Source organism: Dama dama, chromosome 3 (assembly GCF_033118175.1).
Source record: "Dama dama isolate Ldn47 chromosome 3, ASM3311817v1, whole genome shotgun sequence".
Classification (NCBI taxonomy): Eukaryota; Metazoa; Chordata; class Mammalia; order Artiodactyla; family Cervidae; genus Dama; species Dama dama.
The window spans coordinates 47,271,314-47,294,614 of record NC_083683.1 but is presented as its reverse complement, the minus strand read 5'-3'; the positions used below and the strand labels follow the sequence as shown (position 1 = coordinate 47,294,614).

The following is a 23,301-nucleotide window of genomic DNA, read 5'->3' as shown; positions in this document are numbered from 1 at the left end:
CACCTGTCAATGCAGGGAACATGGGTTCGATCCCTGATCTGGGAAGATGCCACAGAGCAACTAAGCCAGTGTGCCACAACTATTGAGCGTGTGCGCTAGAGCCTGGGAGCCACAGCTACTAAAGCTACTAAAGCTCACATGCCCTAGATCCCATGCTCTGCAACAAGAGAAGCCACCACAAAGAGAAACCTGCACACTGCAACTAGAGAGTAGCCCCTGCTCGCTGCAACTAGAGAAAAGCCCGAGCAGCATCAAAGACCCAGCACAGCCAAAAACAAATAAATAAAATTATTTTTTTTAAAGAATAAGAACATTATTTTAGATGACCCACAGTATAAGTTATCAAACTCAGCAATTTTAACACTGATACAATACTATTATCTAATTACCTACAGTCTATATTCCAATTTTTCCAGTTGCCCTGTTAATGTCCTTTAGAACAAAATTTTCCCTTTTAGGATCCAATTAAGGATCAGGCATTGCAGTTAGTTGGCATGCCTCTTTAGTTTCCTTTTATCTGGAAAAATTCCTCTGCTCCTTTGTTTCATGACGTTGACAATTTTAAGAGTACAGGCAAGATATTTAATACAGTTTTTCTTAATTTGGGTTTATCTGACGTTCATTAAGATTAAGGGCTTCCCTTATGGCTCAGATGGTAAAGAATCTGCCTGCAATGTGAGAGACCCAAGTTCAATCCCTGGTTTGGGAAGATCCCCTGGAGAAGGGAATGGTAACCCACTCCAGTATTCTTGCCTGGAAAATGCCATGGACATAGGGGCCTGGTGGGCTACAGTCCACAGGGTTGCCAAGAGTTGGACATGACTGAGCAACTAACACTTCCTTTCTCAAGATTAGATCAGATTTAAATGTTTTTGGCAGGAATAAGCAATATTACGTCTTTAAAACATCACATCAGGAGGCTTGTGATGTCATTTTGTCCCATTACTGGTGATGTTAACTTTGACCATTTGATTAAGGTGGTGTTTTCCAGTCTTCTTCACTGCCAAGTTGATAGCGACAGAGTAAAGGGAAAAAATAGGTGAATAAGTAGTTAATCCCACTGGGGAATTACACAAAACAGTATGGGAGACCCTGTAATTTGATGATTACTTAAGAAAGCAGGTTTGCTTAACCACGAAACCAAGCAGACTAGCTTAGCAACAGAACCACACAACAGTAGAAGACATGACGCAAAACAATAAAACAATGGTGGCATGAGACTCACATCCTGCCCATTGAGCTCAGTAAGTTAATGATCCGTAGGACATGCTCTCTGCACACATAAAAAACAATAATTTGTGCACCTAGCTTGACCATGTAGGGACAAGAAAACTCCCTTGCCCAACCTGGAGGAGGAGCTGATGATGGAAGCATGACGTCTACTCAAGAAAGACAAAGAAGTCCTTCTCCCTCTCCCCACTTTTCCTGTGATTATAAAACTAGCCCAGGAAGTTCTTGGAGCATTGCATCCCCTTGCCCACCTGCTTGTAAGCCTCCAAGTGTCCTTTTCTAATCAGCTACTTCTTATCTATCACTTTGTCTCTTGAATTCTTTTCTGCACTGAGACATAAAGAACTACAGTATCAGAGCTCTTCAGAGCCCCTGAGATGAAACCCAAACAGTTTCAAAGTTACTATTTTTATTTTGTAATTAGTAGTGATTTCCAGGAAGATATTTTGAAAAAATGTAAATACTGTATTTTACATCAAACTTTTTCTTACTAGTTTTAGCATCTACTGATGATTTGGTTATCTCTATGATAGTTCCAAAATGGTAATTTTCTAACTCACATCCATTTTAATTCCAAGTGTAAAGTTTAGGCGTGAGTTTTTCCAAAGCATTCAATTTCATTTTTATACAAGATCACTGCTCTTTTTTTTAATATCCCACAAGAGTATTTAATTCTTGCTTGATACATTTTATAGAGAAAGGTTGGGACTATTTGCTTTGGGTGTCCCTAGTAAATCTCATGGAGGCACCCACTGATCCTTTTTTAAAAATATATATTCCATTAGTTTAAATAATATGTCATTAAATTGCAATTACAAAGTAAAACTGAAATAAATTTTGGGGGGAGAAAAATCACAGCTGACTCTTGGTATGTGGGAGCATAAGTATGTGGGTATGCTAGAGAGTAGCTCTTGGCTGCAACTGGAGTGTTCCAGGCATCTTTTAATACGTTTTTCAGAGGAAATGGAGAACATTAATTAACCTAGCAAGCCTATTCAATGGAGCTTCTTTAGAAGAGCTCCTAATATTTATAATATTGAGCTATTCGCATTTAATATTCTAAAATACATCAAGGAACTAGGGCATTGTAAAGAATTATTGATAAAAACTTAGATAAGCTTGTAATGGACCAAGCTAGAGAGTCCCGAATATTTGCCAAATTCTATATGTGAGTTAGGATACGGGGGGAAATAAATGTGAGGTCCCTTTCCAGACATATTTTAGAAGCTTAGAATTCCTTGTGGTGAAATATCACCCAAATAAGACTAATGTAATATTGTATGTCAACTATACTTCAGTTAAAAAGGAAATATTACCCAAAGATAATGATATCTGATAGAAATTGACAAGATACCCTAAAATTCATATGGAAATGTAGGTAATCCAGAATAACCAAAGCAATCTTGAAGAATAATAATGACAGAGGACATACTTCCCAAGTTCAATTCTTCTACAAAACTTCTATAATCAAGACCATGGTGATGTTGGCATAAAAACTGCCATATTAGATCAGTGAAATAGAATTGAGAGTCTAGAAATAAACCCTTATATTTATGGTCAATTGATTTGCAGCAAAGGTGCCAAGACAATTCAATGGGAGAGAATAGTTTTTTCAACAAATGGTGTTGCAAAAACTGGATAATCACATGCAAAAGAATGAAATTGGATGCCACCTCACACCATATGCAAAAATAAACTCAAAATGGATCACAGACATAAATGTAAGAGCTAAAACTTTAAAACTTGTAATCCATTTTGAGTTTATTTTTGTGTGTGGTGTTAGAAAGTGTTCTAGTTTCATTCTTCTATGAGTGGTTGACCAGTTTTCCCAGCACCACTTGTTAAAGAGATTGTCTTTTCTCCATTGTATATTCTTGCCTCCTTTGTCGAAGATAAGGTGTCCATAGGTGCATGGATTTATCCCTGGGCTTTCTATTCTGTTCCACTGATCTATATTTCTGTCTTTGTGCCAGTACCATACTGTATTGATGACTGTGGCTTTGTAGTAGAGCCTGAAGTCAGGCAGGTTGATTTCTCCAGTTCCATTCTTCTTTCTCAAGATTTCTTTGGCTATTCAAGGTTTTTTGTATTTCCATACAAATTGTGAAATTATTTTTTCTAGTTCTGTGAAAAATACTGTTGGTAGCTTAATAGGGGTTGCATTGAATCTACAGATTGCTTTGGGTAGTATACTCATTTTTACTATATTGATTCTAAATGTAAGACCAGAAACTATAAAACTCCTAGACGAAAACATAGGCAAAACACTCTCCAACATAAATCACAGCAGGATCCTCTATGACCCACCTCCCAGAATATTGGAAATAAAAGCAAAACTAAACAAATGGGACCTAATTAAAATTAAAAGCTTTTGCACAACAAAGGAAACTATAAGAAAGGTGAAAAGACAGCCTTCAGAATGGGAGAAAATAATAGCAAATGAAGCAACTGATAAAGAATTAATCTCAAAAATATGCAAGCAACTCCTGCAGCTCAATTCCAGAAAAATAAACGACCCAATCAAAAAATGGGCAAAAGAACTAAACAGACATTTCTCCAAAGAAGACATACAGATGGCTAACAAACACATGAAAAGATGCTCAGCATCACTCATTATTAGAGAAATGCAAACCAAAACCACAATGAGGTACCATTTCACGCCAGTCAGAATGGCTGCTATCCAAAAGTCTAAGCAATAAATGCTGGAGAGGGTGTGGAGAAAGGGAACCCTCTTACACTGTTGGTGGGGATGCAAACTAGTACAGCCGCTATGAAGAACAGTGTGGAGATTCCTTAAAAAACCGTAAATAGAACTGCCATATGACCCAGCAATCCCACTGCTGGGCATACACACCAAGGAAACCAGAATTGAAAGAGACATGTGTACCCCAATGTTCATCGCAGCACTGTTTATAATAGCCAGGACATGGAAGCAACCTAGATGTCCATCAGCAGATGAATGGATAAGAAAGCTGTGGTACATATACACAATGGAATATTACTCTGCCATTAAAAAGAATTCATTTGAATCAGTTCTAATGAGGTGGATGAAACTGGAGCCTATTATACAGACTGAAGTAAGCCAGAAGGAAAAACACCAATACAGTATACTAACACATATATATGAAATTTAGAAAGACGGTAATGATAACCCTGTATGCGAGACAGCAAAAGAGACACAGATGTATAGAACAGTCTTTTGGACTCTGTAGGAGAGAGGGAGGGTGGGATGGTTTGGGAGAATGGCATTGAAACATGTAATTATCATATGTGAAACGGACTGCCAGTCCAGGTTCGATGCATGATACAGGGTTCTCAGGGCTGGTGCACTGGGATGACCCACAGGGATGGGATGGGGAGGGAGGCTGAGGGGGGGTGCTTAGGATGGGGAGCACATGTATACCCGTGGAAGATTCATGTCAATGTATGGCAAAACCAATACAGTATTGTAAAGTAATTAGCCTCCAATTATAATAAATAAATTTATATTTAAAAAATAAATAAAAATTTTTTAAAAACTTTAAAACTTTTAGAAGAAAAATCTTCATGACCTTGAGTTAGGCAATGTTTTGTAATAAATGACAGCAAAAGCATAAGTGACAGAAGGAAAGATAGATAAATTAGATTTCATAAAAATTAAAAACTTCTGTGTTGTGCTTGCTGCGGCAGCACATATACTAAAAACTTCTGTGTTTCAAAGAACACTGTCAAGTAAGTGAAAAGAGGTTTATGTGTTTTTGTAAATGTTTGGATTATAAGACAGATTTAAAATAAATAGTATAACCTTATTAAATCAATAATCATAAGAGAAAATGAAAGTTATTACAGTTACATAGAACAAAATGTTTGGCTCAGACAATTTGGATAGGAAATATTTTCAAAATGTTAACAGATAATTCCATTCTTAATAGAAAAAAATGAAAATAAGCAATTAATTTTACAATACTAACTTAACTGATAAAATAACATAAAACAATATAGAATACAGTACAAAAAGGAACCCATAGACCAATAAATGGACAAATTCACTAACAGATTAAATTCAAGAATAAAGACAATCATCTACCATCAAGTAGGATTTATTCCAGAAATGCAATAATGATTTACTATTAGGAAATAGATAAATATAAATACATCACACCTGTGTGTCAAAAAGTTATATCCAACTATCACTAGGAACTAAAAAGGCATTTGATACTTTTAGAAAACACTTTGTAAATTAAGTAAAAAAGGACATCATTAGCATAATATGATATCCACCTCATATCATACACAAAAATAAGTTCTTGATGATGTAAAGACCTAAGCATATAAGACAAAACTATAGAAATATTAGAGGAAGATGTAAAATATTTTCACAATCCTAGGATGATTTCAGAAAACTTTCTTATAGGACATAAGGCCCAGAAACCTAAAATTAAAGATGGACAACTTTTCCTAAATAAAAAATTATAATTCTGTATCAAAAGACATCATAAAGTTAAAGGCAAGAAAGCAACTAAGAGGGTACTTCCCTGTTAGTCTAGTGGTCAGGACTCCACACTTTCATTGCCAAAGACCTGGGTTTGATCCCTGGTCTGGGAACTGAGATCCCACAAGCCATACAGCATGGCCAAAATTAAATAAATATAAGAGAGACTAACCTAATGAGATGGATGAAACTGGAGCCCATTATACAGAGTGAAGTAAGCCAGAAAGATAAAGAACATTACAGCATACTAACACATATATATGGAATCTAGAAAGATGGTAACGATAACCCTATATGCAAAACAGAAAAAGAGACACACAAATACAGAACAGACTTTTGAACTCTGTGGGAGAAGGTGAGGGTGGGATGTTTCAAAAGAACAGCATGTATACTATCTATGGTGAAACAGATCACCAGCCCAGGTGGGATGCATGAGACAAGTGCTCCAGCCTGGTGCACTGGGAAGACCCAGAGGAATTGGGTGGAGAGGGAGGTGGGAGGGGGGATCGGGATGGGGAATACATGTAAATCTATGGCTGATTCATATCAATGTATGACAAAACCCACTGAAATGTTGTGAAGTAATTAGCCTCCAACTAATAAAAAAAAAAAAAAAAAAGAGAGAGACTAAGAAAATATTTGCTATTTATAGATGTGTATTTGTATATACACATATTTATATATATATACACACACCTCTATATAAACACACACAAATTTATAATTCACACATACATATAAAACACACACATATCTATAATTCATATATATAATATTCAGAGTACATAGAAAACCCCCAAGTAGTGCATCAATCCAGACTCCCCTTCTCATCCAACATCAGACGTTTATTTGTTGAGAACTGACTGTGCCAGGCACTGTGTCGGACACTGGGAATACAAAAGTGACTAACACAGACAATAAATAAATAAGATATTCACAGATTATGACAAGCATAACAAGTATGGAAAAGATATGAGGGTGGGAGAGTTGATGCAATGGCTCAGGAGTTATGCTGGCCAGAGGGCCAGACTCAGCCTGCGTAGTGATTTCTTGAAAAAATTTGGACCAACATCTAAACTCAGGAGATTTTATGTAAATTCCACATTTCTGACTTCTCTTAAAGATTAGAACTGGCCGCACTGGCCCTAAATTCCCACATGAGCACAAATGGTCAGAGCAAAGTAGCAGCTGCCCATTTTGATTGGAGAAGTTTATTGCTCAGTTTGTTTTACTCACTAACATTATCTGCCTGACTCTTGGAGGCAACTGAGTTCACAGATCCCATGATGGAGAGTAACTTGGAGAGGTTCACTTTAGACAATAATCAAGGAAGTAATGTTTGAGCAACCTCATGAAGAATGAGGATGAACCAGCCATGTGTAGAGCTAAGGCAAGAACTTCATAAGAGCAAATTTCAGAATCTAGAAGCAGTTCAAGGCCAAAACTATAGCAAAGCACTTCCAACTCCCACTTTGATCACAGACTACTTTCACTGTATCCCAGTCAGAAACCGGTGACTCATCTCCCATTTATAACAAGCATTTTTTTCTCCTATGGTTGATTTCTAGTTTCATACTGTTATGGTCAGAAAAGATGCTTGAAATTATTTCTTTCCTCTTAACTTTGTTGAGTCTTGTTTTGTGTGAAATTATGTGGTCTATTCTAGAAAATGTTCCTTGAGACTTGAGAAGAATATGTACTCTGATTCTTTTTTTTTAATTATTTATCTGTTTTTATTTTTGACTGTGCTAGGTCTTCGTTACTTTTTGCGGACTTTCTCTAGTTGTGGCGAGCAGGGTCTACTCTTCATTCTCGTGCATGGGCTTCCCATTGTGATGGCTTCTCTTGTTGCGGTGCACAGGCTTTAGGCACGTGGGCTTCAGTAGTTGTGGTGCGTGGGCTTAGCTGCTCCTCAGCATGTGGGATCTTCCCAAACCAGGAATCAAACCCATGTGCCCTCTGCATTGACAGGTGGATTCTTATCCATTGCACCACCAGGGAAGTCCTAGTTATTTTTTTTGCTTTTGTTTTGTTTTTTGTTTTATTTTGTTTGGATGTAGTGTCTTGTAGATATAAGTTAAATCCAGCTGTTTTATTGTGTCTATAGGATTTCTGTTGTTTTACTGATCTGCTGTCTGGAAGATCTGTCCTTTGATGTCAGTGAGGTGTTAAAGCTTCCTATTACTGAAATATTTGCCATATATAGGTGTGTATGTGTTATGCACATATATTTACATATATACACACACTTCATATGTACACATAACTTATGTCAATTTCTTCCTTTATATCTGATAGTATTTATGTATTAGGTACTCCCATATTGGGTGTATTTCTGTTATTGTTGTTCAGTCATTCAGTCATGTCTGACTCTGTGACCCTATGGACTACAGCTCGCCAGGCTTCCCTGTCCTTCACTAATCTCTCAGAGTTTGCTCAAACTCATGTCCATTGAGTCAGTGATGCCATCCAACCATCTCATCCTCTGTCATCCCCTTCTTCTCCCACCTTCAATCTTGCCCAGCATCAGGGTCTTTTCCAGTGAGTCAGTTCTTTGAATCAGGTGGCCAAAGTATTGATACTTCAGCTTCAGCCTCAGTCCTTCCAATTAATATTCAGGAAATTTCCTTTAGGATTGACCTGTTTGATCTCCCTGATGTCCAAGGGACTCTCAAGAGTCTTCTCCACCACCACAGTTTGAAAGCACCAATTCTTTGGTGCTCAGCCTTCTTTATGGTCCAACTTTCACATCCATACATCCATCCATAAAGCTGGAAAAACCATAGCTTTAACTAGATGGACCTTTGTTGGCAAAGTGATGTCTCTGCTTTTTAATACACTGTCTAAGTCTGTCATAGCTTTTCTTCCAAGGAGCAAGCGTCTTTTAGTTTCTTGGCTGCAGTCACCATCTGCAGTGATTTTGGAACTCAAGAAAATAAAGTCTCTCACTGTTTCCATTGTTTCCCCACCTATTTGCCATGAAGTGATGGGACTAAATGCTATGATCTTAGTTTTTTCAATGTTGAGTTTTAAGCCAGCTTTTTCACTCTCCTCTATCACCTCATCAAGAGGCTCTTTAGTTTCTCTTTGCTTTCTTCCATTAGGGTGGTGTCATCTAGATATCTGAGGTTATTGATATTGTTCCCAGCAATCTTGATTCCACTTGCAAGTCATCCAGTCCAGCATTTCACATGATGTACGCTGCATAAATAAGCAGGGTGACAATATACAGCCTCCCTTCTCAACTTTGAACCAGTCCATTGTTCCATGTCTGGCTCTCACTGTTGCTTCTTGACCTGCATACAGATTTCTCAGGAGGCAGGTAAGGTGGTCTGATATTCCCATCTCTCTAAGAATTTTTCACAGTTTGTTGTGATCCACACAGTCAAAGGCTTTAGTCAATGAAGCAGAAGTGATATTTTTCTGGAATTCCTTTGGGTTTTCTGTGATCCAACAGATGTTGACCATTTGATCTCTGTTCCTCTGCCTTTTCTAAATCTACCTTGTACATCGGAAGTTCTCGGTTAACATACTATTGAAGCCTAGCTTGGATTTTGAGCGTTACCTTGCTAGCATGTGAAATGAGCACAATTGTATGGTAATTTGAACATTCTTTGGCATTGCCCTTCTTTGGAATTGGAATGAAAACTGACCTTTTGCAGTGCTGTGGTCACTGATGAGTTTTCCAAATTTGCTGGCATATTGAGTACAACACTTTAACAGCATCATCATCCTTTAGGATTTGAAATAGCTCAGCTGGAATTCCATCACCTCCACTAGCTTCGTTCGTAGTAATGATTCTCAAGGCCCACTTGACTTCACACTCCAGGATGTCTGATTCTAGGTGAGTGAACATACCATGGTGGTTATCCAGCTCATTAAGACCTTTTTTGTACAGTTCTTCCATGTATTCTTGCCGCCTCTTCTTAGTATCTTCTGTTTCTGTTAGGTCCATACTGTTTCTGTCCTTTACTCTGCCCATCTTTGCATGACGTGTTCCCTTGGTATCTCTAATTTTCTTGAAGAGATCTCTAGTCATTCCCATTCTATTGTTTTCCTCTATTTCTTTGCATTGTTCACTTAGGAAGGCTTTCTTATCTCTCCTTGCTATTCTTAGGAACTCTGCATTCAGATGGGTATATCTTTCCTTTTCTCCTTTGCCTTTTGTTTCTCTTCTTTTTTCAGCTATTTTGTAATACCTCCTCAGAGAACCATTTTGTCTTGTTGGGTGTATATTGGGTGTATATATGTTATTAATAACACATGTAATATCCTCTTCTTGTAATATAATGATTCCTTTATCATTATATAGTGTCCTTCTTAGTCTTTCTTTATGGACTTTGTTTTAAAGTCTATTTTGTCTGATAAGAGTATTGCTACCCCTGATTTCTTACTGTTTCCATTTGCATGAAGTAACTTTTTCCATCCCCTCACTTTCAATCCATGTGTGTCTTTTGCCATAAAGTGGCAGCATATTGTATGTTCTTCACCACTCATTTTAATTGTGCACATCCTGAAATATCTATGCACAAAGACATTCAGGGAACTTGACTACCTTCTGCGAAGTTTGGTTTCAGTCGTATTATTAAGTCTTCTACGTAAAAATTCCACTCAGTAGCAATTATGTATTATGTTATGTTTCTAGTATTCCCTTGAAGCCACGTCAGCTGCCCCAGAACTGAAATCTGGGCTCATGTGACCAAGCTCTGGGGTACATAGGCTGACTCTAGAAGCTCAGGATAAGGCTATGAAACTCAAGGGAGCTGGAGTGTTGAACTCCAGGGCAATCTATAAAGACAAAGGTATGTGTATATGGCTTTCCTCCTAGGACATCTAGTCTTCCTAGAATGATTAGGAACAATAACCACAAATCTCAAGTGAGCACTTGGGACTTCCTGATAATCCTATTGTATTTCCCTAGCCACTCTCCCGCTCCTCAAGGCAACTTCACATCTATTCTCCTCGAATCTCTAAAATGCCCTCTCCCATCCTTACACTGAGGTAATAACTTCCTTGTTCCTTATTTAACTAAGTAGGAGTAATCAAAAGACACTTTCCATCATCACATCTAACATTCCACTGCATTTCTGTCTTCCCTCTGCTACAATGAATGAACTAACTCCATTTGTCTACTATATCTCATCCACTTTTTTTTTTTTAGGTTTATTTATTTTTGGCTGCACTGGATCTTTGTTGCTGTGAGTGAGCTTTCTCTAGTTGTGGCAAGTGGAGGCTACTTTTTGTTGCAGTGCAATGGGCTTCTCATTATGGTGGCATCTCTTGTTAGGAAGCATGGGCTCTGGAGCACAGGCTCAGTAGTTGTGGCACATAGGCTTAGTTGCTCTGTGGCACATGAGATCATCCTGGAACAGAGACTGAACCTGTGTCCCTGCATTGGCAGGCGGATTCTTAACTACTGGACCACCAGGGAAGTCATGGATCTAATCCACTCTTAACCTCAAGGATTTTGCTCCTGTAATTATCCCCTTCTCCCTCAGTTTTTCCCCTCTTCCCAGATCATTCCCAGAAGTATACACATGTGCTGTAATCTTCCATCTGGGAAAAAAAGGAATCCTCTTCTGATCATATGGTCCCCTCAAGCTGTTGTCCCCATTTTTTCTCCACCATTCTTCCCCCTCCCACTCCTGATTATACCAAAAATTCCTAGGAAAAGTAGTTAATACTCATCAACAGGAGAAAAACAACCACGCTGATTGACCTCACTTATGGCTGCCCAAATGTCAGACTACATTTCTTTGTTCTATGCATTCTCTCACTCTCCTGAAGGCCTCTTCATACCTTCTCTTCCCTCAAACCTCCACCACTTCCTCCCCTATCCTCACTCTCAGATAATGACTTTCCTTCTATTTCACAGTGAAAACAGAAGCAACTGGAAGATAATTTATATAACACCTCACAAACCGTATCTATCCATCTACCTGCATCTGTGCACATATATGTCTTATAATAACGAGTGAATGTTCTGGACACTTAAGACCAAGCCCTCCACTTGTGTATCAGATTTTTGACTATTCAAAGATACTACTCCAATTCTACTCCAACTGTTGCATCAGTTTTTCTATGTCTAACCATTCCCTACATACCTACATGCTGTAATTTCTTCCATCTTAGAAACTTACATCCTATTTCCCTGCCTACCCCCTATATAGAAAAGTTTCTCAAAAGAATTGTCTGGTCTTTCTGTCTCCAAATGTCTTGCCAGTGTCTCTTGAACCTACATCAATCGGGCTCTTGCCCCGACCAGTCCACTGAAACATACTTAGTCACCAGTGCTCCTATCCATGGTGATGTTGCTAAATTAAATGGTAAACTCTTAGCTTTCATCTTATTTAACATATTAGCAAGAAAGAGCAACAGAGCTCACCTGGTTCTGAATCCTGATGGTGCTAATATTGCTTACAATATGTCAGCTGGTAGAAGTTTGGGAATGTGGACCACCATAATGGGGAACTTGCTTCATACCTTTCTGTTACTTCAGAACTGGTTTGGAAAAAGTATGTGTGGAGAAAATATTGCATTCTGTTTGGCTCTTACAAAACCACATCCATCCACCATGCTTAACCAGGTCTTCCTAATTTTGATTTCTACATTCATTAATTTAAGGAACACACAGTGCCTGACTGTGCTCACCCTTAGTTCCACAACGCAAGTGATCTTACAGGACTGTGAGTTGTAACTCACACTTGTCTTCAGAATGATTCTCTGGCCCTGCTCGCTTTCTGACTGATTTCACCTTGTTACTACATCCACTCAAGTGGCTTGACCTTTTTCTGACCACCTGTACTAGCACTTCAACCTGTTCTCCATGCTCAGATCAGCCACACTCTTATCTGGCTCTTCAGTGAGGGCTTTAACAGCAACATTAAAATGGACCTATTAACACTTCACATTCTTAACACATACTATAATGATATTTTAAAGTTATTCACAATTTTCCTTTCAAGAAAGGTTTTTTTTTCCCTTCTAGTAGATATGAGGGCCCACTCAAGCTTTCCTTATTATAGTCATAATGAAAACTTGTAGAAGTGAGTCAACACAGGTAACTAAATATTTTGCCAGTCTCTGCCCCCTTCCTTTCTTTTCCTCCTCCTGCTGCTGCTGCTAAGTCACTTAAGTCGTGTCCGACTCTGTGCGACCCCATAGATGGCAGCCCATCAGGCTCCCCCGTCCCTGGGATTCTCCAGGCAAGAACACTGGAGTGGGTTGCCATTTCCTTCTCCAATGCATGAAAGTGAAAAGTGAAAGTGAAGTCAGTCGCTCAGTCGTGTCCGACTCTTCGCGACCCCATGGACCGCAGCCCACCAGGCTCCTCCGTCCATGGGATTTCCCAGGCAAGAGTGGGGTGCCATTGCCTTCTCCGCTTTTCCTCCTGATAAAGTACAAAAATAGAAAAGCCAAAGAGGAAACCTGGGTGTGGAGAGCATATTTTGGTCTGTCCTTGACTTCAGAAACTCATTTTTATCAGGTACTCAAAGTTGTTCAGGGAGCTAACTCACACTAAGCAAATTCAGAGTGCCTCATTTTCCTCACCTGTAAATGGAGATAATAATGCCTTCTTTACTGATCTGTTATGGAGAGTAAATTAAACATACAATGTATGTAATACACCTAAGACCTAGCACATAAAACTGTATGACAGATGATTGGAAGAAAAGTTAAAAACCATAATGTTATTTACATAGGGAATATATACCTTTCCTTTGACTGGAATATATTTGCTACTCAAAACATACTTGCCAGGGTAGAGAGCCTGAAAAGCAATATATATATTTGGGTCATATAGCTTATAGGATCTTAGTTCCCCTGGGTCCTTTGGCAGTGAAAGCACCAAGTCCTAACCATCAGACCACCAGGGAATTCCCATGAAAAGCAATATTTTTAACCATAAGATTTCTTGAGAAGCAACAAATGCTAGCTGGCATCAAAGGATAGCTCATCTAGACCCTGAAAGAGCCTGGTCAATTGCAGTTGCTCACAGAGGAGCATCCCTGACCAGTGACCAGAACTCTCTTGTCCACCAATCAGTAATTCCTACCCCTCCCAGACTCACCTTACTGATCCTAATTCTACCAGCTGCCCCTGCAGGTTCAGCCAAGCCTCCTGAGTTCATTCACCTTGAGTGCCTAAGCTTTCCCTCCCTATCCTGCCCAGGAGAGCCTGGCCACATATCTGTCCTCTCCTTTGCTGAATCTGTTTCACCAGTTGCTTTGAACCTCGTTCTCCCATCTTCTTTTAGTGTCACACCTGCACTCTTTTCTTGGTTCAGAAGTGTCTTAGAATTTCAGAAAAATTCCCTTATGTGGCCCTTTGCTAAGACAAGTCCCTTGCCTTGTTATATGAAAAACCTAGGTCAAGCTAGACATAATCCCAGCACACATCTCCACTCAGGGCATTGCCCACTGACAGGCATCTCAGAGGCAAATTGATGGGGATTGGTGGTAAAGAGTACTTATGCTTGTCCTTGATTTGAAACAAATGACAGAGTCTCCCCGCCAGACTCTCTAGTGACAGCCCTCCAGCCACAGACACAATGACCTCCAAGCTCTGCAAATCCAAAGGGCCTCACTCGATCTTCCTCCACTGCGGCCTTTATCATTCCTCCTCCCAGAGGAATTCCATCCTGAGTCCTCCTAGTTGCTCTTACTTCCAAATGAATCTCTTCAAAGAAAAAGTAAATCTTTTGTAAAAGCTGTATTCTCGTTTTCTGAATCTTGTCAAAGGGATCCCTTAGGTGCTTTTCCCCACCCTTGCTGGAAAGTACTCTGCTCAGTCTCCTAGTTCTCTTGACCTCTCCTAGCTGCCTGTTTGATGACCCGCTATGAGAAGACAGCTGGATATGCCATTCTTAGACTCCAGCAGAGGGCACTGTAGTTCTGGCTTTTCGAACAGGAGCGTGACCGGCACAACGCAGCCAAGAGTGAACTGGCCAAAGTCTCTGAGCCCCTCCGCCTTTCTAAATGGATAAACATACTGAAATTATAGAAGTGTATTTTTGGAAACACTCATACATCTCATAGCTGCTACAGACCATCATCCTCATCCACTTGAAACTAGAGGGAGAAGATACTCAAGCTACTCACAGTTAGATAATATCTAACAGACATTACCCGCAGTTGTCTTGAAGTTGGTATAACTGCAAGCAGAGTAATACCACCCTGCCAGAGCCTCAGGAATGGGCACCTCCAAGGCAGGTGACTGTGTCTGTATTGCAACAGATAGACCACTTTTTTCACAGGGGCTTGATCTTTCCCCCTGGTTCTCCCCACTGAGACTGGTCTAATCCACTGAAGAGTGACCCATCAGGTTCCAGTCTTCTCTGTTCCCTCTATGCTAGTCATAGGAAATGATGTTCTGCATTTAAGTGACGCTCAGGGAGGCAAAGATCTACTTCTGGAACAAGGTAATATTATTACTAAGTCCCTTAACCAACACAAGGCTTCTTCAGGGTAAGAAGACACCCTTGACAGGGCCCTCATTGAGCTATACCCAAGGGAGCCCACTAAGAGGGTAGTTCTATCAGGTCTTGTTTTTCCTTAGCCCTTGGTCTTTCCTGGAAACCCTGATGGCATTTCAAAAGCCAATTTAATGTGGTGGTTAAGAGCATGGGCAGTAGCGCCAAAGTGCTGAGTTAAACTCACGTCTTGGCCATATGCTAGTCATGTGATCTTGGCAAATCACTAAACTTCTCTGGGCCTCTTTCTCCATTTATAAAATAAGGTTACAGTACCCACGTTTTACAGTTGTGCCAAGCACATTCACTGCATATCAGCTCTTTTTACTGCTGTTATCTCTAGAAGATCCAATGGATCTAGAAGATCCATTTTATATCAGCAGTCTGCAAAAGACAGCAGTCTGCATTTTATATCACCAGCACTGTCTCTATCTTATCTCGTGCCCCACCCCCACTTTCCCTGTGTTCAGAATTCTTAAGAACTGCACTTTAAGGAAGATATTTTTGGAAGCAAAGGAACTGCCCCCATGTGTAAAATGTGCCCTGAGAATTGGTCTGGTTCCCTGGGTTTATGTTCTTGTTCACTTCCTCCCAAATCCGTGACAATTTCCTGATATCAGGAAAGACTAAGTGCAAGATAGCCTTCCAAAAATACTTCAACCAGTTTCAGTCCGTGTTAATACTCCAGTCAACTTGCCTCATATCTAATACGACCTCTTAGATAGGAGTCATATTTTATGTACAATACCACAACATCTAGAAATGTTGTTTGCATTTCTACAAGTATGTTCTACAAATATCTTGTATGCATTTCTAGTCTGGGTGGTATTACTCTGCTTACAGTGACACCAACTTCAAGTAATATTAGATATTATCATCACTATGTACTAAGAATGTGGAACAAACCGGCAAATACCTTAATCTAAAATTCAGCATTCTGGGGAGCCACTGAGGTAGCGTAGGTGCTTAGTTGCTCAGTCATGTCCAACTCTTTGTGACCCCATGGGCTGTAGCCCGCCAGGCTCCTCTGTCCATGAAATTCTCCAGGCAAGAATACTGGAGTGGGTAACTATTCCCTTTTCCAGGGGTTCTTCCTGAGCCAGGGATCAAACCCAGGTCTCCTGCATTGCAGGAAGATTCTTTACCATCTGAGCCATCATAGGTAGACTCAATTCTAAAAAGTTTTCAGTCTGAAAACATTGTGGCCAATCAGCCCCAGTTCCAACTAACAGAAACAATGGGCAAAGCAGTGGGAATCTAAGATTTTGTGACCTTCCTAGGGGCCCTGGGAAGTTTATACTACTGAGAAATCTACAACATAAATTTGGAAAAGTAGAAGATCCAGCCAACTACTTTTGCATTACCCCATATATCTTTCACAGTCCATTCAAAGCATTAAATGTGGTCTTTTGGCAATTTCTAATTTATGGCCTGGTTCTAGAAGAAGCTGTCAGGGCCCTTCCTATCTATTTACCACAAAAAACCATATGGAGTATAGTATTAACTGAGTGGATGAAGAGCCTCTGTTATACCATCTGCCAAAAAAATGATGAATTTTCCTCCCTTGTCACAGTGGAATTTACTTATAAAGAGTTCATTGCATCGCGCTATCCAGAACATCCCCTTTCACAGTAACTGTGGCATGATTCTTAACTACCCGTCACTACCCTTCACCTCGGGTAGCTTCCAAAACTTGGCAAAGCTATGGGTTACCAAAAATATCTTCCAGCTTGCCAAATACTGATCCAAGGAGTAGGCCAACTAGTGCTTGATTCAAGAGGAAGGCATCCAAGTGGGTGATACTGTCTAATATACCTCCAAGCACACAGTAACCCATACAGGAAACTGGGTGCCTACTACTCAGAAACTGACATAACAGTCATCTGGTAAAAATCATATGGCTATACCTTAAAGAACAATCAGCCTGAGGCCTCAGGACCAGAGAAAGAGCTCCCACTGTCGCCTGCACCCAATCAGTACTTACTTGCAGTCCAGGTCCCATTGCCCACGAGGAATATGCTCCTGCTCTTTCTGGGTCTGCACTTACTTGACTATGGACATTCTGCCACCCTTAGTGGCATAATTTGGAAAGTCAAATTATGCCACTTAGTCAAACAACCAAACTCAAATGACACTGTTTCTAGGAAATGTAACCTGTGATGAAGTATAAAGCCAACCCCTGGTTCAGTCCAGGGTTCCACCTGTCCCAGCCTTCAACTGTCAATGGAGGGGACTCAAATTTTGCCCCACTCTGGTGGTGTCACTGTCACAGAGAATGTTAAAGATGTCCATGGGAGGGCAAGAGGGAGGGTGGAGGGACAGAGATGATGAACGTGTGGGGCCAAGCAGAATAAAGGGGAAAGCAGGAACTGCGGAAGAACTACAGAACAGCGGGCAACCCCACCACCCACCCAAGATGAGTCAGCAATCTCAACAATTTCCAGAGAGAATGGCAAACTTTGATCCAGTTCACAAGCTCAGGGTTCTGAGATGCAAGCCAAATCTAGCCTATTTAAGCAGAACATGAATTTTTTTTAAAGATAGTGGTGAGATTACACCAAACTTAAAAGCTTCCATTTGGCAAAAGAAACAAATTGAAAAGACAACCTACAGTATGGGAGAAAATACTTGTAAACCATATATATGATAAAGGGTTAATACCCAAAACATATAATGAATTCCTATAACTCAACAGCAAAAAAGAAAGAAAATCCAATTAAATGGGCAGAGGATCTGAATAGACTTCTCCAAAGAAGACACACAAATGGCCAACAGGTATATTAAAAGATGCTTAACATCTAATCATCAGGGAAATGCAAATTAAAACCACAATGATATATCACCTCACACCTCTTAAAGTGGGTATAATTTTTTAAAAAATCCACAAAAGTTAACAGCATTGGTGAGAAGACAAGGGAACCCACGTGCATTGTGGTGGGTAAGCAAATGGGTACAGCCACTGTAGAAAACAGTAGGGCAATTTCTCAAGAAATTAAAATAGAACTACCATTTGATCCAGCAATCTCACTTCTGGTATATATATCCCCAAAGAAATTGAAATCATGATCTCAAAGGGTTATCTGCACTCTCATATTTGTTGCAGCATTATGCACACTAGCCAAGACATGGAAGTAACAGAAATGTCCATCAGGGCTTGGATGGATTTTTTAAATGTGGTAAATGCATACAATGGAATATTACTTGACCTTAAAAAAAAAAAACTAGGGAAATCCTGGCATTTGCAACAACATGGATGAACCTGGAAGATATGCCAAGTGAAATAAGTCAGAGAGAGGACACATATTACATGATACCACTTATATGAGGAATCTAAAATAATTAAACTCAAAAGAAGCAAAGAATACAACAGTGTTTGCCAGAGGCTCAGGAGAGGAAAAAACAGGAGGGCAGTAATCAAAGGGTACAAAGTTTCAGTTATGCAAGATGAATAAATCCTAAAGATCTACTGTACAGCATAGTATAGTTAATACTATACTATATACTTAAAACTCTGCAAAGAGACTAGAGTTTATGTTAGATGTTCTTGTTACAAAATAATAATAAAGAAGGTGAGAGGAAGTTTTTGGAGGAGATGGATATGTTTGTGGCATAGATTTTGATGATGGTTTCACAGGTGTATACTTATTTCCAAACTCATTAAGTTGTATAAATTATATATGTACCACTTTTTTTGTGTGTTACACAATGAAGTAATTTTTTATTTAAAAAAAAATAATTACTCAGGTGTGTCAGGTCTTAGCTGCTACACGTGAGATCTTTCACTGGGGCCCACAGACCCTCTAGTTGTGGTGCACAGGCTCAGCTGCTCTGCAGTGTGTGGGACTTAGTTCCCTGACCAGGGGTCAAACCCAAACCCCCTGCATTGCAAGGCAAATTCTTAACCACTAGACCACCAGGCAAGTCCTTGAAGTAGTTGTTTAAAAAATATTAGGAGGGACATAAAAACTGTAGAAGGGACAGAGAACCAAGTTTGGCAGACAGTAACCAGAAATAAGGTTCACAATCATGCCACAGACCTGGCTGTGCAGAGACACCAGTGCATTCAGTGCTGTGGGCAATGCCAGCCCCGAGGACACTGGGCCCCAGATAATGCTGCTGGAGACAAGAGGCAGCTTCACCGCCCCAACCTCCATCAACAGAAAAAGGCTTCACATGGTCCCAGCTTCTTCGCAACCCCAATCTTTGATTCAAAATCTGAAGAAGACATGTTGATTGGCCTAGCCAAACCTCTTGGCCCTTGGCCTTGCTACAAGAGAGGCTGGGTATCTTAGTCCATGCAGGCTGCTATAACAAAATACCGTAGACTGGGTGGCTTATAAACAAAAGAGATTTATTTCTCACAGTTCTGGAGGCTGGCAGTCCAGGATTAGGAAGCCAGGTGAGGGCTCTCTTCCAGGTTGCAGACTTCCTGTTGTTCCCTCACGTGGCAGAAGGGGCCAGGAAGCTCTCTCAGGCCTCTTTTTATAAGGGCACTTATTCCATTCATGGGGGCTCCGTCTCATGAATCACACCCCAAGAGCCCCACCTCCAAATGCTATTACCTTGGGCATTGGGTTTTCAACATACGAATTTGGGGGGCGGGGGAGTGGAGGGAATTCAAACATTCAGACCACAGCACTGGGTAAGGAAAATCTCATCTTTTCAGTCACTATAAGAAGATACAGATTTTGCATCTGAGAAGATTCCTAAACCCCTGTAAGAAGGCTAAGACTACACTATCCCACTCTATACTGCCTTTCCAGCTCTTGGCCCTGTCCCTCTCCACTTGACCCAGCACCAGTCCAGCTCTAAACCAAGAGCAAGCTGAGACCTCTCTAATGCTTCTAACACACTTGACACCTGCTGCCCCAAATGCTCTTCCTGATACTATTGTGTCCCATGAACCCCTTCTTACCCTGCAACACTTGGCTTGTGAGAGGCTTGGAGGGATCCCTGCCCTGTGCCAGGTTAGCATGGAGACCAGAGACTGAGAAAGTCGAATAACCCCATTTGCTAGGTACTCAGAACAAGTCTGCTCTCATTTCAGACCAGAAGGATCCAGTGCCCACTAGGCTTCCCCCTATTATCTCAGAAGATGGGAATTACTCCGTGCACCAAAATAGCCACATGAAGTACCATGAAGCTGTTCGGAAGGTATCGTTAAAGACATGTAAGTATCATGGATTTGTCACCATTCTAGGGGCAGAAAAGGTGTGTCTGAGTTGCTAAAGTGGCTGGGATGTGGGGGGTGCTGTTTTAGAGCCGGCAGCAAGGTCAAAAAGAGCCAAGAAGAGACTGAAAAGAGGGAGAAAGTAGGCTCCAATAGTGAGGTAAGCAAGATAAGATAAAAATTGAATCAGAATTGACGGCAGAAGATCTACCTGTGAGTACTTTCTCTTTCAAGTGTCTCACCGTGGATAAGTCACTTATCCTTTTTTAACTGGTTTCTTCATTCATTTAGGAAAAAAAAAAAAGGCAGAAAATGCAGACTCCACCAACCTTACAGGATTGTTAAGAGGATCAAAGCTTTGGAATTTGAACTGAGTTTCAACTCAACAAGCTGTGTGACCTTGGGCAAAATCTTTGATCACTTAACCTCTCTGGACCATCTGAAAACTGGAATAACAATCTAGTGTTTTTTGTGAAAGAGAAACTTACATTTTAAAAAGTTCCTAGGACAAGCCACTGATATAGGCAGATATTTGCAGGAATCTCCAGGGAATTCTGCTATGTAAAGAAAGCCAATCCCCAAAAGATCCTGTACTGTATGATGCCATTTATACAACATTCTTAAACTGACAAAATTACAGAACTGAAGAACACATTAGTGATTACCAAGGAGTGGAGGGAGGAGTATGTGACTATGAAAGGGCAACTCTGGGATCCTGTGGTGACAGAACTTATCAATATGTTAATAGCCTACTTGTAACAGTGAAAAGTGGAAGTTTTTTTTTTTTTTTTTTTGCTTAATCGTATTGGACTCTCTACAATCCCATGGACTGTAGCCCCCCAGGCTCCTCTATCCACAGTATTTCCCAGGCAAGAATACCGGAGTGCATTGCCACTTCCTTCTCCAGAGGGGGCTTCCTGACCCAGGGATCAAACCCGAGTCTCCTGCACTGGCAGTCAGATTCTTTGCCTCTGAGCCACCTGGAAGGCCCCAATAATATAGTAGGGATTTTTTTTTTTAATAATAATTATAAAGACTAGATAGCCAGAATATTAGGCTATAATCCTAAGTTTTAAAACATATACAAATTTTATACATTGGTATAATTAGATTTATACAATAAATTAAGAGTGAAAATTCAAAAAAAGAAAATCTAGGTAAGTCTGATATTAAAATTTTTTAAATATCTAATACAACATGTAGAATTTAACAGGTAGTTGATAAATTATAGGACTTCCCTGGTGGCTCAGATGGTAAAGCCTACAATGTGGGAGACCCGGGTTCAACCCTGGGTTGGGAAGATCTCCTGGAGAAGGAAATGGCAATCCACTCCGGTATTCTTGCCTGGAAAATCCCATGAATGGAGGAGCCTGGTAGGCTACAATCCATGGGGTCGAAAAGAGTCAGACATGACTGAGCGACTTCACTTTCACTTGATAAATTATATGTTAGCAATACCTAAACATAAGGCAGTATCACTGCTAAATTTCAGAGAATTTCCTGAAATAAGCCAAGGGGGAGGGGAGGAAGAGCCAGTAGACCCATCTTGCACATTTTCCGAGTGGGTTGTGTGGTTAGGACTCTGTGCTCTTATTGCCGAGAACCTGGGTTCAATCCCTGGTTGGGGAACTAAGATCCCACAAGCCAGGTGGCATGGCCAAATAGAAAAGAAACGAAGTAGGCAGACCACTTGTTTCTGCACCACCTTAGCACTTCCGGTAAACACAGGAAGAACCAAGACTGATTCCACTGACCATGAAGGGTGTAAGACGCTGAAATCCAGAAGTGGAGCTGGGTGTGGTGACTACATTTCCAGGACTTCTCAGCATCTGGTCAAGCCTAGTTGCTAGGTTGGGCTTGTGGTGCCCTGAGGCACAAAAGGGGGCACCCAACTCTAAGAAATCTGATAACCTGCCCAACCATTCAGTCCCCAATCAGGTCTTCAGGGTCCCCCTGACTGATGCTCAGAACTTCAGCTTCTGGCGGTCCAACAGTGCAGGAGTGCGCCCAGAGGAGACCATGCCATGGATCCGGAGCCCCCGCCACTGCCTCATCAAAAGTGCAATGACCAGGTTAGGTTGGGAGGGGTAAGGGTGGGGAGATCACTTAAATCCTTGGAGATGCTTTCATTTCTATTCAGAGTTGGAAAATGGAATAGGAGGTTTTGGTCTTACCAGGGAAAACTGGCCCCAGAATCTAGGCAGTAATGGCTACTGTTAGTAGTGGCTATTCAAAGGAGCTAAAAGATTTATCCGTGTCTTTGTGTTTCACCTTATGGCCTTGACTTCTGAACAGACTCAAGAATCTACAGCATTCCTGTGGGAGGCCTGGAATGTTTCTGCTCCCTTCACTGCCACCTCCCACCCCTCTAAGCACCACCCATTGGCAGCAGCTCCACCTCTTCATCACTACCCCTGCCCATTCAAGGTTTAAGCCCCCCACCCCTACCCCGAGTCCAGCCTAACCTGGCTGAATCTGAGACTGTCTCTTTTCCAGGTTTATGGATCACTCTATTCTCAATGACAGAAACTTCAGTCTGTATTGAGCAGGATGTGTTTGCAGAAGGACACCGCAGATGGAGCGGTGAAGAGGGAGGTATCCTGGTTCCAATGGCTGATTAATGGGAGGAGGGGACTGAGAAAGTGCAATAAATAGACTGATCTAGAAGTAACTTGTGTACACAGGAAATGAGGGAGTGGGAAATTATTCCCCAATTCCTGTGAGATCAGGACTGTGAGAGATTCCTGAAGGAGTCAGAGCTTGGTGCTTGGTTTGGGAGGGGCCAGGACAGACCACTACAAGGGGTCCTGAGGTCATGCATGGAAGGAGTCAGAGTAACGAATGCTGCCGGGCCTCAGAAAGGTCACGCTCTCTGCAGACACTGCAGCCTCATCTTGGCAGATGAAAGAGGTCTACAGAACCCCCGGCAGGGGCCTGCCCCCTCCACCAGGCTCTGCC

At 40.8% G+C, this 23,301-nt stretch overlaps 1 protein-coding gene across 1 annotated transcript; it reads left to right on the top strand.

Moving 5' to 3' along the window:
* The first annotated feature begins 19,199 nt into the window (after window positions 1-19,199).
* SPMIP11 (sperm microtubule inner protein 11) lies at window positions 19,200-23,280 on the top strand. Its single transcript, XM_061123911.1, has 4 exons — window positions 19,200-19,302; window positions 20,221-20,343; window positions 22,271-22,415; window positions 22,840-23,280. Exons 1-4 carry the CDS (start codon window positions 19,200-19,202, stop codon window positions 22,886-22,888), a joined length of 420 nt encoding a protein of 139 aa, XP_060979894.1. The 3' UTR covers window positions 22,889-23,280.
* Window positions 23,281-23,301: the final 21 nt, after the last annotated feature.